At 35.5% G+C, this 16982-nt stretch overlaps 1 protein-coding gene across 3 annotated transcripts in view; it reads right to left on the bottom strand.

Annotated features, from left to right (window-relative positions):
* Positions 1-10193, bottom strand: part of LOC138712120 (retinol dehydrogenase 14-like) — a 39159-nt gene extending 28966 nt beyond the window's left edge. Inside the window, exon 1 of one of the 3 annotated variants that reach the window (XM_069843539.1) lies at positions 9958-10193. In XM_069843539.1, the coding sequence (XP_069699640.1) occupies positions 9958-10072 (115 nt within the window). In that variant the 5' untranslated portion in view covers positions 10073-10193. Of the gene's footprint in view, positions 1-2370; positions 2507-9957 lie in introns of those variants that run through there. The other 2 variants (XM_069843542.1, XM_069843540.1) reach the window with 2 other exon arrangements.
* Positions 10194-16982: the final 6789 nt, after the last annotated feature.

Raw genomic sequence — 16982 nt, 5'->3', positions numbered from 1 at the left:
CGCGGACAGCCGATGAGGGGTGGTCCTCCAGCTTGGGGGTTGGGCGAAGGGTTAACAACCCATCACCGTAAAAAAACAGCTTGTTACGAATCCTTCAAATAAGCCTCGGAATGGGACTGATTCTCTGGCACGACCACAGCAAAGATAATATTAAAATGGATTTGAGGGAGGTGAGATATGATGATAGAGACTGGATTAATCTTGCTCAGGATAGGGACCAATGGCGAGCTTATGTGAGGGCGGCAATGAACCTCCGGGTTCCTTAAAAGCCAGTAAGTAAGTAAGTAAGTAAGTAAGTAAGTGTTTCGTATTTTACGAGCTTCCGTCAAAATATCGTCTAAACTGGTTATAAAACTTTCTTCATATAAATCAAGTATTGACCGTCTTAAAGCTTCCTAATTAAATGTGTCAAATGTTGTAATAGAAGAGTCGCGAATAAGTTTTTTGGAAGGGCATTGAGTTTCTCCCGATTCATTTCCTTTCATGCAACAATATACAGAAATTTTAGACACATCCGTTGTTTTTTGTTCTCTCCAATACATGACTGACGGAAATTACTTTCCATCTCTTGCATTGTCATATTTTCTCTGGAAATACATAGGCTACAAATACGATACATGACTTTCTTGGTACCAGAATGTATGTAATGTCCTCTACCACCTATTAAATAGAAAGTAATTTAAAAACACACCAACATTCAGCACACCAGTCACAATATTAAATTTATCATTCCGATTGAAATATACTTGCAAATGACGTGTTTAAAAACTGAACTTAACTAGGTTACAAGCAGACGTAAGAGTGAGAGAGGATAACAAAGAACGTTAATATGTTGTAGGAACATCCTGTCAAATAGGTATAGGCCTACTGTAGTAAATAGCACACCCCAACCTCTCTTGTTACTGGTTGACAAGGTTCGCCCTAACTTTGAAACTCAACGGTGGGAAGTTTTCTTCTTTATATAAAAACAGAGTATAGCTATCTCACGGTGAACATGATGTGCAGTTAGGTTACGGTATTGACACGATATTGACTCGAACGCAAGAAAGTTTTAAGACTGCGCAGAACAGAGTAGTAGTTCTTGGAGGCAATGATGTAACAAATTGTAGGGTACGAACTGAACGGAGGGAACCTTTTGTCGTGTAACGCCTACACTAATAAAAATAGGCTACCTTCGATTGCGGTTCTGGCTGATATGTACAGATATGGAAATAAAAATTGGAGCTCCTTTATTGTATGTTTCGCTTACAACACTCTGCGCATGTGCTGTAAACAAGAACCCCTTATGTACTGTAATTATGGATGAAATTGTTGCATACATACAGGTGGACTCCAAATTTTAATTCCGTATCTGTACATCTATTACCAGGCAGTACATCTCACTTGACTATGTGTCAGAGGAAGAACAATTGTTTGTATACATCTGAAGTCTGATTAGTGTAATAATGTTACTAGTCAGCGATGTATGCAAGGGAAGGGGAAAGGAACAGGTCACCCTACCCCATTATCTTCTAACTTAGTTGTCTCATGAGTGATGTCTTATTGGTGTCACTTATGAGGTTCACATCTGTCTTCGGAAGTCGACTAAAAAGAAATGAAAGGATTTGTGGAACAGAAATAACACTGACGTTATTCGACTTCGGTTGCCATGGAAATGCTTAGTCTTAAGTCATATCCAATAAAGTCAAGAATATGAACAAGCCTGTTCTTATAAAGAAGGTGAATCTGCATATATATATATATATATATATATATATATATATATATATATATATATATATGGGTACATAAGCCACAGCCTACTGGGAAAAATTTATTATAATTCATGGGGGGATTGCAATGTATCTAAAATAATAATGTTATTCAGTTGTGTTTTAGCATGGACGCGAATTAGATTCGTGCATGATACATGCGTAAGTTAATAGAAGGTTGGCATTACTCATATACAGATAAATACATAACAACATTTACGAGATATTAGCATATGATTAATTCATTTTCATTGTGTTCTTCTACCCGAGTGTAAATCTTTCACTGCAAACCCAGCATTCTCCAATCGTTCCTATTTTCCGCCTTTCTCTTGGTCTCCGCATACGATCCTTGTATCTTAATGTTATTTAACATATCGATGGTGTTTAGATAAAAGGGCTTAACCTTTATTTTTTAAATGTGACTTTTTTGCTATAATTAGTGTAATTAATTAAAATTTAATTAGAAAATGTGAAGATGTGTTTTTTGACAATTATGTTTACATTCATTCGTATAAAATAACATAATAATAATAATAATAATAATAATAATAATAATGTGATAAAATTTGATTATAGCTGTTTCTGAAAAAAAATTCTTTTGTGGGATAAACCCTTTTACCTTAACACCGTCGATATACAGCATCTTCTTCAGCCCCGAACTTGTCTTCCGTTCACCATTCCTTCTAATGAATCCTTCAGTAGGCACTTTCTTCTTCGCCAGTGACGCAGTCAATTCCTTGTTTTCTTCCTGAGACTACACATATATGTTTGTATATAGATATAGCTTTCAGGTGTAGCGTCCTATAAAGCTGACTGAATAATATTTCAAGGGAACATTTTTCCCTTGCAATTATTATTATATTTTTGTATACACTATACCAGTTAATTGTTAATTATCGTCTGTGCCTCAAACACAGTGAGCGATACCATAATAACAATCCGAAAGGATCCTTTCCGGTAGTAAGTGCTTACTTCAAGAAGGTGATGTCACAACACAGCGCGATAAGTCTGTCAAGGTCGGTGAAATGCCAATGTCCATGACTGATTGTCGTAAGGATGTAAGGAGTGGTATACACTACGACTATACACATCGTTGCTTGCTTATCTCGTAAGCAACGATACACAAGAGATGGGATAAACTGTTCTTTTTAAGAAACAGTTTCGACTGTAACTGTTTCATGAACGAAACTGTTCCAAAGTAACAGTTTCAAAGAAACAGTGTCTTTTTTTTTATTGGGTTATTTTACGACGCTGTATCAACATCTAGTTATTTAGCGTCTGAATGATATGAAGGTGATAATGCCGGTGAAATGAGTCCAGGGTCCAGCACCGAAAGTTACCCAGCATTTGCTCGTATTGGGTTGAGGGAAAACCCCGGAAAAAACCTCAACCAGGTAACTTTCCCCGACCGGGATTCGAACCCGGGCCACCTGGTTTCGCAGCCAGACGCGCTGACCGTTACTCCACAAGAAACAGTTTCATAAGAATATGTTTACAACGTCGGTGCCAACTGTCCCAACTGTTTCAACTTCTCATCTGTTTCAGGAACATGTTTCAAAGCCCTTGAATCGCCTTAGATCAGCTGTTCAGTGTATTATCACAATCTACTATATACAGTCGCGAAGCTTGAGGTGATTTTTTGCAAATCTCGCGATAAAGCGCTCCAAACGGTTAGCAACTAGAAACAATAGACTGTCCACGGTCGACTTTGGATTTAGTGTGGACTGAGTCGTATTTCCATCGAGTGCTAGGTCGTTGCGTATTTCACATTGATGCTCGTGAAGAAAAATCCTAACATCTATTTCTTATTTTACTTCTAGAAGCAAAAAGTGGTTAATAAACAGCAGGAGGGAAGATCTAATGACAAAGAATGAAGCATATCTTTATAATAATATAAAGTCTTGCTCTCTTCATTTCGAAAACACACAATTTATGAATGAAAACAAAAATAAATTAATCTGGAATGCAGTTCCAACTTTATTTGATGTTTCAAATAAACCTGTTCTGTTATTACCTGCAGCTGAGAAACAAAAGCTTTGCACTAATTCTACGTCTGTATCAGCTGATTCCTTGAATAATTGTACATTTTCAGACAACTTAGGCCTACTTTTTTTTTTCAAAGGATATGTTTTTAATTATAGCTGTTAATTTTGTTGTTATTTTTATTTGTTACTTTACTAGAGACGTAGAAAAAGTAAGTCTGTTACAATAAAATTTATTGATCACGTTTTATTTCCAATTCTGGTGTGATTATGATTGCTTAACCTCATCCCACTTTGTTAACTACGTAAGCTTACACTACAAGTACCGGTACACGTAAGTTACTCCCATTAATTTATATTTCTATTATTATTGTTATTATATTGTTGTAAAGGGAAATGAAAATTAATATTTATTGGTTTCATAGTTCATTATCGCTATAATCTTGAATGAGTGAAGCGATTATAGTAAATTTCAGTTCGTTTTGCACGAACAAAAATAATATTAACTTATTTCTTGCAGGTATCTTCGAGTTTATGGTGGAATTTAATATACTTCATTAAAATAATAAATGAACTTTATCCATTTCATATTTCAATAATGAAAGGAAGGTGTTAATTTTTCCAAAAGAACACGACAACGAAAGTGTAACATATTTTGTCATCTGCTAGGAGAGATCTGTGATGATGAGGCGATAGTAGCGATCCTAGTGGTGGGCAACTACCCATGTTTGCATTTTTACTACATATTGAGCTTCGCGACTGTATACAGTAGACAGTGGTATTATGACGACGAAAGTCTCATTTTTCGTAGGTTACCGTACTGTTAAAGAGCACAGTAAGTAACTGCAATTAAAAATGGATCGATTTTAGTAAAAATAACGCATATAACCCTAGGAGAGTTTAATAACGATAACACATCCGATAATATTTTTTGCGGTATAGGCCTATTAATTAACACCATGTCATAAACACCATAAACATATTCTCCATCAATGGGCAGCTAATAATTATTAATATCGGATTTATTAGGGAATTTGATTCGTACAAATAAATTGAGCGGTACTATATTCTGTTGCACGAGCAGTTGGAACAGGTTATTTCACGAAACTGTTTTGTACTGAAATGGTTTAAAAAAAACTGTTCGAGCTATTTTTACTCATCTCGAATACACATACAATAGCCAGTCACTGCCTTACGTCCTAACTCATAACTGGTCAGTCATCGTAACACTGCGATTTACCTTCAATAGATGGATGATCAAAGATAGAACAAAAGTCGTTTTTTTTAACATTGTCTGCTAGCATAGGCGGAAAGAGATCCGTTTCCTTGCAGGGGGGAGGGCAAAGCAAAACCATAGAATCCCCATATAACGGGGTTATGGGGGACATCATTTACCTCCTCATCCCATTATAGCTTGACCGTGGTACAGTACATTACTTATATCGGAATATGATTATTTAATAAAGGTATTTTCGGGAGACATGTTTCTTACAGTGTTACATCCATATCCGCGATGTTTCGAACCAAGTTGTATAGGGCTTGAACTGGAGGTCTGCTACAAATTATGATAGGGCATAACTTAAAACAATCTCCCTCTTTTTCTCTCTCGTACAGAAACACATGCATACATCAATAGAACTACGAAACAGTGCTAACAGAAATTTTTTTATATGAAGCTTACCTTCCGGAAGATATCATATGAAATATAAATTCTAATTATTTTATTTAATCTCGTCATTAAGTGTACACATTATACCGGATCACTTTTCTTTTTTCTGCTTTGTTGTGCGGTATGTTATTCATACACCTCCAAGTGACGGCCCGAACACCTGCAGACTTCCAACACAAGTACAGGCTGTTACAAAAGAAAAATTACAGTGCTTCCATTCCTCAAATGAGGTATAGGAATTCTTATACATTCAGAAATTTAAAATAAATATTATAGTCCAGACGCATGATCTGAAGACATTAATTCATCAATTTAAGCACAGAAACTTAATCATAAATAAAAGCAAAAACGATCTTTTGAATTCAATATTTTGTAACGTTAATAGAAAAAAAAAAAGAGTTCAGACAAGTTTGGGGAGGCAGTGCCCCCCATGCCCTCCCATAACTCCGCCTATGTCTGCTAGTACATTCATTATCGTTATTGTTACGCTCATTATTTGTAGCTGGGTAGACAGATAGACAGAGACGGACAGACATATACATTATATACAGGGGAATGTTATAACGTTTTAATTTGAATTTTTATTAACATGTTAAATAGACATTATATCTCTTAAAACGTATTATGCATATGACTAGGTCATTAGAAAAAGGGCCCAACTCCACTTTTTTTTTAAATTCACTTTTTTGCATATAAACATACTAGATGTAAGCGCGCATCTGTTGAGTGGAAAAGTGTCCCGCTGAACCAACTCTAAGCATGCTAAAATTACTGTTAAAATATGGGTTGACTAGAAAAAGGTCCCATTTCCAGGATATGGGACGTTCTTCTGTTCACTCAATGATGCATTCCCTCTTCTCACTTTAAGACTTCCTGTTTATCTTGCCGTTGTTTTGCTGCGACATTGTTGACTTGCGTAATCGTATTGCTTACTCATTGTCAACTTCATAATATTATTATTAATACCTGCAAGACAGAATTTGAAGGAAAGTATAACCTTAAACGTAGGTACATTCAAGTGCGTAAATTTACTTGTCTGCTTGTGTAATGGAAAATTTTTCATTGCTCACTAAATTTCGGCCAGTGTATGAAATTAGCTAGCAAGTTACTATAAAATATACTGTTGCCGAAAACATTAAATAAATACAACATATTTCGGAGGTTTAGAAAAAAAAGAATTCAGATTTCTCATCAATAAAATATGGAGATTAAGAAAACTACCGCGGACAGACTAACATCCTACCTTTTAGCCCGAGGTCTGACATGTCGGTTACATCAAAGCCTTCGTCTAACAGTTTATTCTAAAATAGGTACAATAACAAAAACTAATGAGGGCGAAACAAGCAGTGCAGTGGCGTATTATTTGCAGACAATTTTACAGATTCTGTGGAGGCTAAATTTTGGAAATGCGGTTGATTAGTTCTTAACAGTTGGGCTTCATGTAATCCCTAAAAAGATCCGAAACCATCTCACACCGTTCCACACCTCCATTTCATTTTGTTAATTAAATAAGAGTATCAAATGTAAACAACTTTAACTGACCATTTATCGTCGGAGACAATGATAAATGAAAAATTCACTGTTGTTGATGTCAAAGGATTTATGATCAAAGACTATGTTTCTGCATTTTGTGTACCGTATTTCAAAAAAAGTTGTAACAAATAAAGGTTATAAATTTCAAATAACAAAATATAAGGAGTTTGTATTTAGGGACCAACATAAAGATAATGTGGAGACATGAGGGTGAGAAATTTCAGTTAGGCTATAAAACCTGGTATTAAAACAGTACCTTTTCCAACACAGCCTTTGTATAGGCCCTAACACAATGCTACCTATAAATGCAAATAAACTCAAAGATGTTCTTAAACTCACAAAGTACATTAATAAATAAAGTGCTCTTGTCTATTATAGAAACTAAATTGCTACCCATATCATTACTGCAGACGACGAGTAAGACATTATGATGATTTTTCATTGCACATAACTGCATATTTTTGTTCCTCAGTTTCTAAATGTGATATATAGTTTGTATGTAACTAGTAGTTAACTGTTTTAATGCAATGATAGCAGAATAACATTTTTTTCCCCCCAATTTCCATTTTTTATATCGTCTAAACTAATTCAGTAGAAAAAGGGCCCAAATTCGCAGAATTAATAAATATGTATTTAATAAACTAAAGCAAGTAGAACATTCAAACATTACATGCAAGTGTGTGGATACCCTATCTACCATGAGAGAAAAAATCATTGAGCTCTGCAAATTACAAGAAGTCACTATTCTTTTTTTGTCTCTCCTGAAAAATTTAGAATTGTGGATTTGGGCCCTTTTTCTAATGACCTATTCATATAATTTAGAAAATTTATTTCCGCTAGTAGCTATACAGAGTGTGACAAAAAGCTCGTTATTATTTTTAAATGACAATCTATAGTATTTTATTTCCACATTTTTGAAGTCCGCTCACAATTCAGTGTATGGATACTTAATTTTATTTTTTCCGTAATACATTTTAGTTCAGTAAAAACTAGGCTTGTGTAACTGCTACTGATTTTGACCAGAATAACAAGGTGCAGAGAATGTAAATGATTTAGAGATTATAGCAGGCCATGAATTCTATTTTCCAAAACAAATTTAACTTAATAGTTGCTGAATGGCGCTCACTTCGAACATTTGTTGTAGAACTGAGAGTATGAGTATGTCATTGATTTCCAACTTTCGAACTGTATTGATTAATCTGACAAAATGCTAGTAAAGAAATCAGGTGGGCAACATGTTAATTTTTGTGAAATAATTCACATAATCAGAAAAACAATTAGATAGGTACCTATACAAAGAATTGAAATAAGAGTTCAAAAATTTAAAAATAAGTCTAAGCTGTAATAAAAAATGTAGCTTTTGTTATAGTGTATAAACCAGAAGAAATAAATTTTATAAATTCCATGCATGATATTAAGTTATGTATGCCTAATAGAAACTAAACTAAAAATGATAATTTTTAGTGAAACTAAAATGATAAAGTTAAAGTAGTATTCCATGCATTTTGTTCACTATACGTACAATATAATGCCTTTCACTCTAACGTTAGTGATACATTTCTATTTAAACACAAAAAATGTGTCTAGCTTGTGGGAAGCAGTTTTCTTTAGCTCATGGTTACTCTGCACTATTATTATTATTATTATTATTATTATTATTATTATTATTATTATTATTACTATTATTATTGACCAGCATTTTAGGTGTGATAAACATGTTTCTATCTCATGTAACGAACTTCGTAAAATAATATTTATAAGTTTGTTATTCTTCGCTCTTACATCCCTACAAATATTCTGCGTTTAGTTTAAGTAGGTTTGGTTCAATCTGCCATTCAGTATGGTATAATCGGATGGGGAGGAATAACAAAATGTACACTTTTTTCCACTGATCATTGCTTCAAAAGCGGATAATTGAATTTTGCTTAAAGATGTCAATGATTATTCAACAAATTTGATTTTTTCCGATTTTAATGTTTTCGAAATTGAACAAATAAATATACAATATTAAAAAATATCATAAAAATCGTAAAAGAATATTATAAAGTAGACCTGCATGTTTATTCCACCAGAAGAAATTTGACATATCCTTTAGCTGAATCGAAATGCTACACAACCACTGGACCAAATTATAGTCAGAGTTACGGGCCAAAGTTATACAACTCCGTAGTGACAATGAATCCAAACCTAGGTAATTTTAATTTTGATAAATTTAATTTTAAAATTAAGCAAAATCATTAATATTAATGCCTCTTTTTCTTTTTTTAATATCAATATATTTATTCATTCAATATTAAGGGGAGTCTGTACTGCATTCCAGCAATGTAAAGCAGAGCAATAAAAGATAAAGACCGTAATTTTAGCCTGTTACATACAATAATACTTGAAGAATAACCCCTAAAAATTTCAAATGTGTATCTTATCTAAGTCCTGAGAAAAGTGCACCTAAATTAGATGAAATTTACATTGCTGGGATAGGCAGTACAGACTCCCCTTAAATTTTGTAATTTTATTGAATTTTTGTTATATTGTATTTGAGTACAAAATAATTATTTATTGGAACTGACACGAGCTTGCTCAGACGGGTGTGCGCTTTGTTTGTTATGTGTATTAATTTTATATTATAGTATGTAGCAATAAATACAACACAAAAATACTAGAGAATTAATTAATGATTATTAATTACTAAGGCTTAAAGAAATTTAATCTTTATTTACATTTTTGAAGGATATTAGTTTAAAATTAACTAAACGCCTTTAAAAATATTGATGATTAATATACATAAAGTTAAACCTAATATTATAGAAATCGATGATAAAATTATTCCTGATAAAATTATTCTTGGAATAATTTTATTTAGGCCTGCCAACCCTATTGATGACTATTGATCATTATATATGTGTTTTAATCTTTGCGCCTCTAACTTCTACTCGTAACAATTTGAAAAGAGAGATTTTATTTTGTAACAAATCTGGACGAACTGACAATTTAAAACTTCCTAATGACTAAGTAGGTACCGTACCTCTCTTAACGAAGTCCAGTACGGTGAATTTGCCGATGCCGGTATTTGATCCGGTGACGATGGCAGTCTTCCCGTCAAGACGGGCCTTGCCTGTATATTTGGAGCAACAAACCATGGCGATCTCACTAAACAATGGGATAGCTACACAGTGACTGAAACAATTCAGTAGTGTTGTACATTGATAACGAAAGTATGCGACGTAATCCACGCTCGCTTCGGGGCGCAGGCCACTCAGAGAGCACTCACCGAGGTCGAGTAATGGAACAACATTATTGCTTTCTTACTTTGTTTCATGCTGGACATAGTCACGCGACTGCTTGATTTAATTTAGTCATTGATGATAAAGAATAATATCGATATTGCCTATAGGTGTCATAGAGATAACATATTAACAACATTGTTGAATGATTTACTGACAGAAAAAAAGAGTGAAATTCATTATTTCCGTTTTGGTTAGCTTTTAAAATGAACAGGTGTTTCGTGTGTCAGTTCTTCGCTAACAATCTCGTGTCATGATATAACAATGCGCGACATCTAACATCCAACAGTAGAACGTTTCCAGACCACCTTCGCCAACACCATCTAGTATGGTTAAGCATAGCCCAGGGGTATAGGTTAAGGTCCGGTCACACGCACAACTTTTTTACTGCAGCTTCAAAGTTGCGCGTAGTGTTCACACGATACTTTTTTGCCCTGCGCAACCCGAGAGTTACAGAAGTTGCGATTGGAGGTTGTGAAGTGCTGTGAGAAGGAAAGTTTCCCTGTACATTTCCAGAAAATTTTCCTTCTGACCAAATTGTTGCTTGCTTCTAAATCTAAAAGGCTGCACATAATATAATATTGATCATTATTTTAATATTCTCATTAACCATCAGCTTACCTAAATGAACTACGAAGTCGTTTAATCTTCGATAGTTTTGTCAATACTGATTCCAGAACAACGCCATTGTCATGCTTGCTTTGCCATAATATTCATATTTATTAGAAAACAATTAAGTCCTGACGAGTTCCTTTTCTGAGAACTTCACTGATCTAATCTTGTCACACCACTATATGCTATAGGAAAAGGTTGTTGTTGTTGTTGTTTAGTGAACTGTCCGAAGACAAGTCTGACCCTCACAAATGATAACCAAAAATCACCACTTATGAGACAACTAGGCCAGGAGATAATGGGGTAGGATGGCCAGTTCCTTTTCCCCTCCATTGCATAAATCACCAATTAGCTACATGTTGCACTAATCAGACGTCAGATCTATACAAACAATTTGTTATTCCTCTGACACATATCGTCAATTGAGAGGTACTGCCTGATAATAGAGGTACATATCAGCCAGAACCTCAATCAGAGGATGAAGAAGTTGTAATACTTTTTAATACGCTGACGCCCCCGGCTAAGATAAGCCATTTGAAATTTAACAATCACTGATCGGCAGAGATACTGTATATTGAAACATCAGATTTTACATTATATTCCTGCCTGTCAGTGACCGTTAAATTTCAAGTGGCTTACTTAGTCATGGGCGTCCAGGGTATTAAAAAGCATCTGCCATCTCCTCTTCTCCCTACCGTAAATGTGACGTTGCACAGAGGCAGAGACAAAAATATAAGATCTGTAAGTAAATAAATAAATAAATAAATTGCGTACCCTCCTTTTAATTCCTTCTCTAATCATAGATCCATACTGATGCGGCCCGGCCATCGTTGTGGCGCCGAAATATGAAGCGGTTGGCTTCGTCGTCGTTGGTGCGCCAAATTTGTAGCGGTCGGTCGTCGTCGTCGTCGTTGCCCACGACGCCTTTCCTTGCCCTCGGCTGCCAGCTCAGTCGTATATGGAAGTATCTCGAGGATGCCACGTCGATGTCAATAATTAATTATATACACTGATTAATTTGGGCGCCAGCCTCCTCGAGATTACTCCGGTAGAGGTATGAGATTCCCAGGTCAGCTGCAAAAACGGTCGGGACATGGGGTTTGGGAGACGTGCTCGTAGGTTGAAATGATGTAGGCGCACACCAGAAGTTGTTGGTAAGAACTATGAAAGCGTTTATTATTACTATTAAGTGTTCGTTTCAGATCAGCAGAAATGCGCGTCCAAGTGTATAATATCTCGCTCTCACTTCCCGCAAGTTGGTATACTAATTTCTGAGTTCACGTAATTATATATTTTGTACTATAAAACACCAGTAATATAACGGACAGTTGATAACGTGATGAGAGGAAAGAATTCAGACTTATAATAATAATGCAACACACGACTTCTTACTACACCCACTAAAAATTTCTAAGTCCGTAAATTGTTATACTTCCGAGTTAGGTTTGCCGAGAATATGTGGAGTGCAACTTCTCCGTACGCGTTCTATATGCCTTCTGTCTATCTGCGAAATCTACCCTCTACTTTCAACCACCAAACATAGAATTTCACCCTCCTATCTATATATCACGTGTCTCTATTAAGAATCCTGATTGGCCATGATTACACTTACGTCACTTAAGACGCGTTCTTCAAAAATTGTTCGTTAACTAGAACATCTCCTACTTCCGGCGTCCTGACAATTCTCTGACATATACCAGATCATCTCTTTTGGAACCTGGCTTGGCGTCATCTTACTGACCACCCGCAGGCAAAGTCCATACATTCCCTCATCAGTCAACTCCACGCCTGGACACATGTTTCCTGTCCGCCTAGCTTCCTTTCGGTCTTCCTGTCCACCTGTTACTTCCGTCTCAGATTTTGAAACTAACTTACACGTCCGCGCATCCTATCCATATAAGAATATTAACACGGAATACTAATCTAATGAAAATCTCCTCATCCTATACGAGGAACCGTCTCAAATGCCCTCTCATAACAAAGAATATTCCCAAGGGAATATTTGTTGTTATGAGGCGTCCCATAAAATCCCTTCGCTACTAGTCTCCGGTGTCCCTAATTAGTCACACTTGGATACACCTTTTGCTATGCTTATAAACAATGTACAAATTTACACTTACAATTATTACATATTTACAACTATTTACATGTATGAATCTATATACACACCTCACGCCTGTCTACATCTCACACGCCAGTTTAACTGACTTCTACCTGACATATATACAGCATCCAATCGTAACATTCAGGGCACATCCGAATACAATGGCGCTCTCTCACTCACATTCATGATCGGTTCCTTGATACATACTTATACTTATAACATAGAAATAAGAATTATGAACCACAATAAAAATACACTAAACAATACACACTACATTTTAAAATACCAATTAACCCTTTATATCATACTTCATACATTAGCTTCAGCCTTGAAAACACATTTACATTCATAAAACCGAAATAATTATTAACCAGAATCAAAATTATACCAAACGATACATAATACTTCTGAAATACTAACTGACTCTATTTATCATATCTCATACATGAGCTGCAACCTTGAATACACATCTCGAATAACGTCCCCTCAATATAGAGGACAACTTTATGTCTCGAACTAAAATGATGGTCTGGCACTTAATATTGATTCTAAAAAAAATGGATACATATTCAAATCGAATCATTCAACCTCTACAAATGAATGAACATAAATGAAGTTAATTAAAAAAAATATTCTATCATTATTATTAATCATTATTAATTCTTATTAATATCATCTTTAAATTATTGCCACAGGGAATACTACTTATCGCGTGATCGTACGAGAAAACACACAAAAACAACTAATTCTGAAGGTGGCAAAAAGAAAACAAAAGTAACAAAAATTTTCCCAAGGTTAACATTTTCAGCACTGAAATCAGTTCTTGGTTCTAGTTGCTTATACCGCTCAAATACTACATGCACAAAACAAACACATTCTTATTTTTCTTATAATTAAAATCATATTATTTTCAACTTTACACAAATTCTCGTTTATTAACCTGGTACGTCGCCTGGATGTCTATCATGAATCGGATCGTCATTCTCCGAATGGGATCGTCTGCGGCCTTCCTCATATGTCATTGTGCCATTCTTAAATTGACAGTTTACACGTGGAGGCACGCTACTCCTCACATTAAATCTACCAGCATGCTTCCACTTAACTTTTTCTCCTCCTGCAGAAAAATGTGGCCTCCAATAGCCCTTCCTATATTCACTCCTTTGATCGTCGCAGTACCGCTTTGTACCATTGTTAGAAAATCGGTCATTATTGTAGGGTTGTAAACCATGACCGCCAGCACTGTGTGGCCGATCCCTGCTCCAACCGTCATTATGGTCATTGCTTTTGTACCCTCTGTGGGGTGGGAAGGCTTCTTCTGCCCTCCGCCCCATGTTTGTGATGGTTTCCGCATTCTCATTCTCAAGTCCACTATAGCTCCCAAACTCATAAAACTTTTCGATTACTCTATTTACTTGCTCCTTGAATGCTCCATAACTTTCTAACACCTGGCTCTCTAGCCTGATACTATTCTCGGTTAACCTATACTCCAATTCATTACTATTCTCATCGAGATTATCGTCCAATCCATTAATATCCATAGTTATTTTACTTTCCAGCTCATTATTATTTTCGGCTACTTTAATATTCAATTCCTCAGTATTCTCATTAATATCCTTAGCTAATTTACTCTCCACTTCATTACTATTTCCTGTTATCGTATTATTCAATCCATTAATAATCTCAGCTAACTTATCTTTCAGTTCAGTACTATTTTCATCTAGTTTCTCTTTCAACTCATTGATATTCACAGCTAATTTAAATTCCACTTCGTTACTATTCTCAGCTAGTTCATTACTCAATTCACTAATATTCTCAGCTAACTTATCTTTCAGTTCGGTACTATTTTCATCTAGTTTCTCTTTCAACTCATTAATATTCACAGCTAATTTAATTTCCACTTCATTACAATTCTCAGCTAGTTCATTACTCAATTCATTAATATTCTCGGCTAACTTATCTTTCAGTTCAGTACTATTTTCATCTAGTTTCTCTTTCAATTCATTAATATTCACAGCTAATTTAAATTCCACTTCGTTACTATTCTCAGCTAGTTCATTACTCAATTCATAATATTCTCAGCTAACTTATCTTTCAGTTCAGCACTATTTTCATCTAGTTTCTCTTTCAACTCATTAATATTCACAGCTAATTTAATTTCCACTTCATTACAATTCTCAGCTACCATATTATTCACTTCATCAATATTCTCTTCTAATTTATTATCCGATTCATTACAATTCTCATCTAGATTATCTCCCAATTCATCAATATCCACAGCTAATTTATTCCTCACTTCATTACTATTCTCGGCTATCTCATTATCCAATTCACTAGTATCCACAATTAATTTACTTTCCACTTCATTACTATTCTCGGCTACCTTATTATTCAATTCACTAATATCCTCAATTAATTTACTTTCCACTTCATTACTATTCTCGGCTATCTTATTATCCAATTCACTAGTATCCTCAATTAATTTACTTTCCACTTCATCACTATTCTCGGCTATCTTATTATCCAATTCACTAATATCCACAATTAATTTACTTTCCACTTCATTACTATTCTCAGCTATCTTATTAACCAATTCACTAATATCCTCAATTAATTTACTTTCCACTTCATTACTATTCTCGGCTACCTCATTATTCAATTCACTAATATCCTCAATTAATTTACTTTCCACTTCTTTACTATTTTGGGCTATCTTAATATCCAATTCACTAGTATCCTCAATTAATTTACTTTCCACTTCATTACTATTCTCGGCTACCTTATTATTCGATTCACTAATATCCTCAATCAATTTACTTTCCACTTCATTACTATTCTCGGCTACCTTATTATTCAATTCACTAATATCCTCAATTAATTTACTTTCCACTTCTTTACTATTCTCGGCTATCTTATTATTCAATTCACTAATATCCACAATTAATTTACTTTCCACTTCATTATTGTTCTCGGCTAGTACATTTCCCAATCTATTATAGCTCTCTTCTATCATATTTCCCAATCTATTAGATCTCTCGTTCATTATATTTCTTAATTGACCAATTTGCTCTTGATATACGTCAGAACTTTCCATTAACTGGCTCTCTAGACTACTACTATTCTCAGCCATCTCACTCTTCAAATTACCGAACTGGCTCTCTAGCCTGCTACTATTCTCAGCCATCTTACTCTTCAAATTACCCATCTCACTCTTCAAATTACCCATCTCACTCTTCAAATCACTCTTCAATTTATTACTAGTTTCTATCATTTCGTTCCTCATCTGATTCATCTGTTCCAATATCCGCTCTAACACACTATTCGACATGACATTGTCCGAACCTCGCGAACTTTCTTTATCTTGGCTAGTACTCGTCCCTGCTGTAGTCTCCATTTTTCCACTTTTAGTTTGGCTCCTTAGCAGCATGTAATATATAATATATCTTCAACAATTCCCCTTAAACTCAAAAACAAAATAAACCCTACCAAAATGAATTACACACATGTACATATATATATGGACACAACAATTGAAATGAAACCCTTTATGCTTACGTATCGACGTCTTCTAGGTTACGCCTGGTTGATCGTCTCCCCCACCGTCCATCATTGTTCTCAGCTGTTTGGGGTCTGCATGGTGTTGTGGCTGTCGGTCGTTGACACTGCATGATACTGCAAGCTGCTCTACTAACACTGCGTCGGCTGTCGGCTCTCGCGTCGATCCCCGCTGCGATCATTGTTGCCATCAGCCGCATTAACCCTGCGTCGGCTGTCGGCTCTCGCGTCGATCCCCGCCGTGGTCATTGTTGCCATCTCGAGCCCGACGTTGGGACGCCATAATTATGAAGCGGTCGTCGTCGCCCTCGTTGTGGCGCCGAAATATGAAGCGGTTGGCTTCGTCGTCGTTGGTGCGCCAAATTTGTAGCGGTCGGTCGTCGTCGTCGTCGTTGCCCACGACGCCTTTCCTTGCCCTCGGCTGCCAGCTCAGTCGTATATGGAAGTATCTCGAGGATGCCACGTCGATGTCAATAATTAATTATATACACTGATTAA

This window comes from Periplaneta americana, chromosome 13, assembly GCF_040183065.1.
Source record: "Periplaneta americana isolate PAMFEO1 chromosome 13, P.americana_PAMFEO1_priV1, whole genome shotgun sequence".
Lineage (NCBI taxonomy): Eukaryota > Metazoa > Arthropoda > Insecta > Blattodea > Blattidae > Periplaneta > Periplaneta americana.
This window is presented reverse-complemented; position numbering and strand designations above follow the sequence as displayed.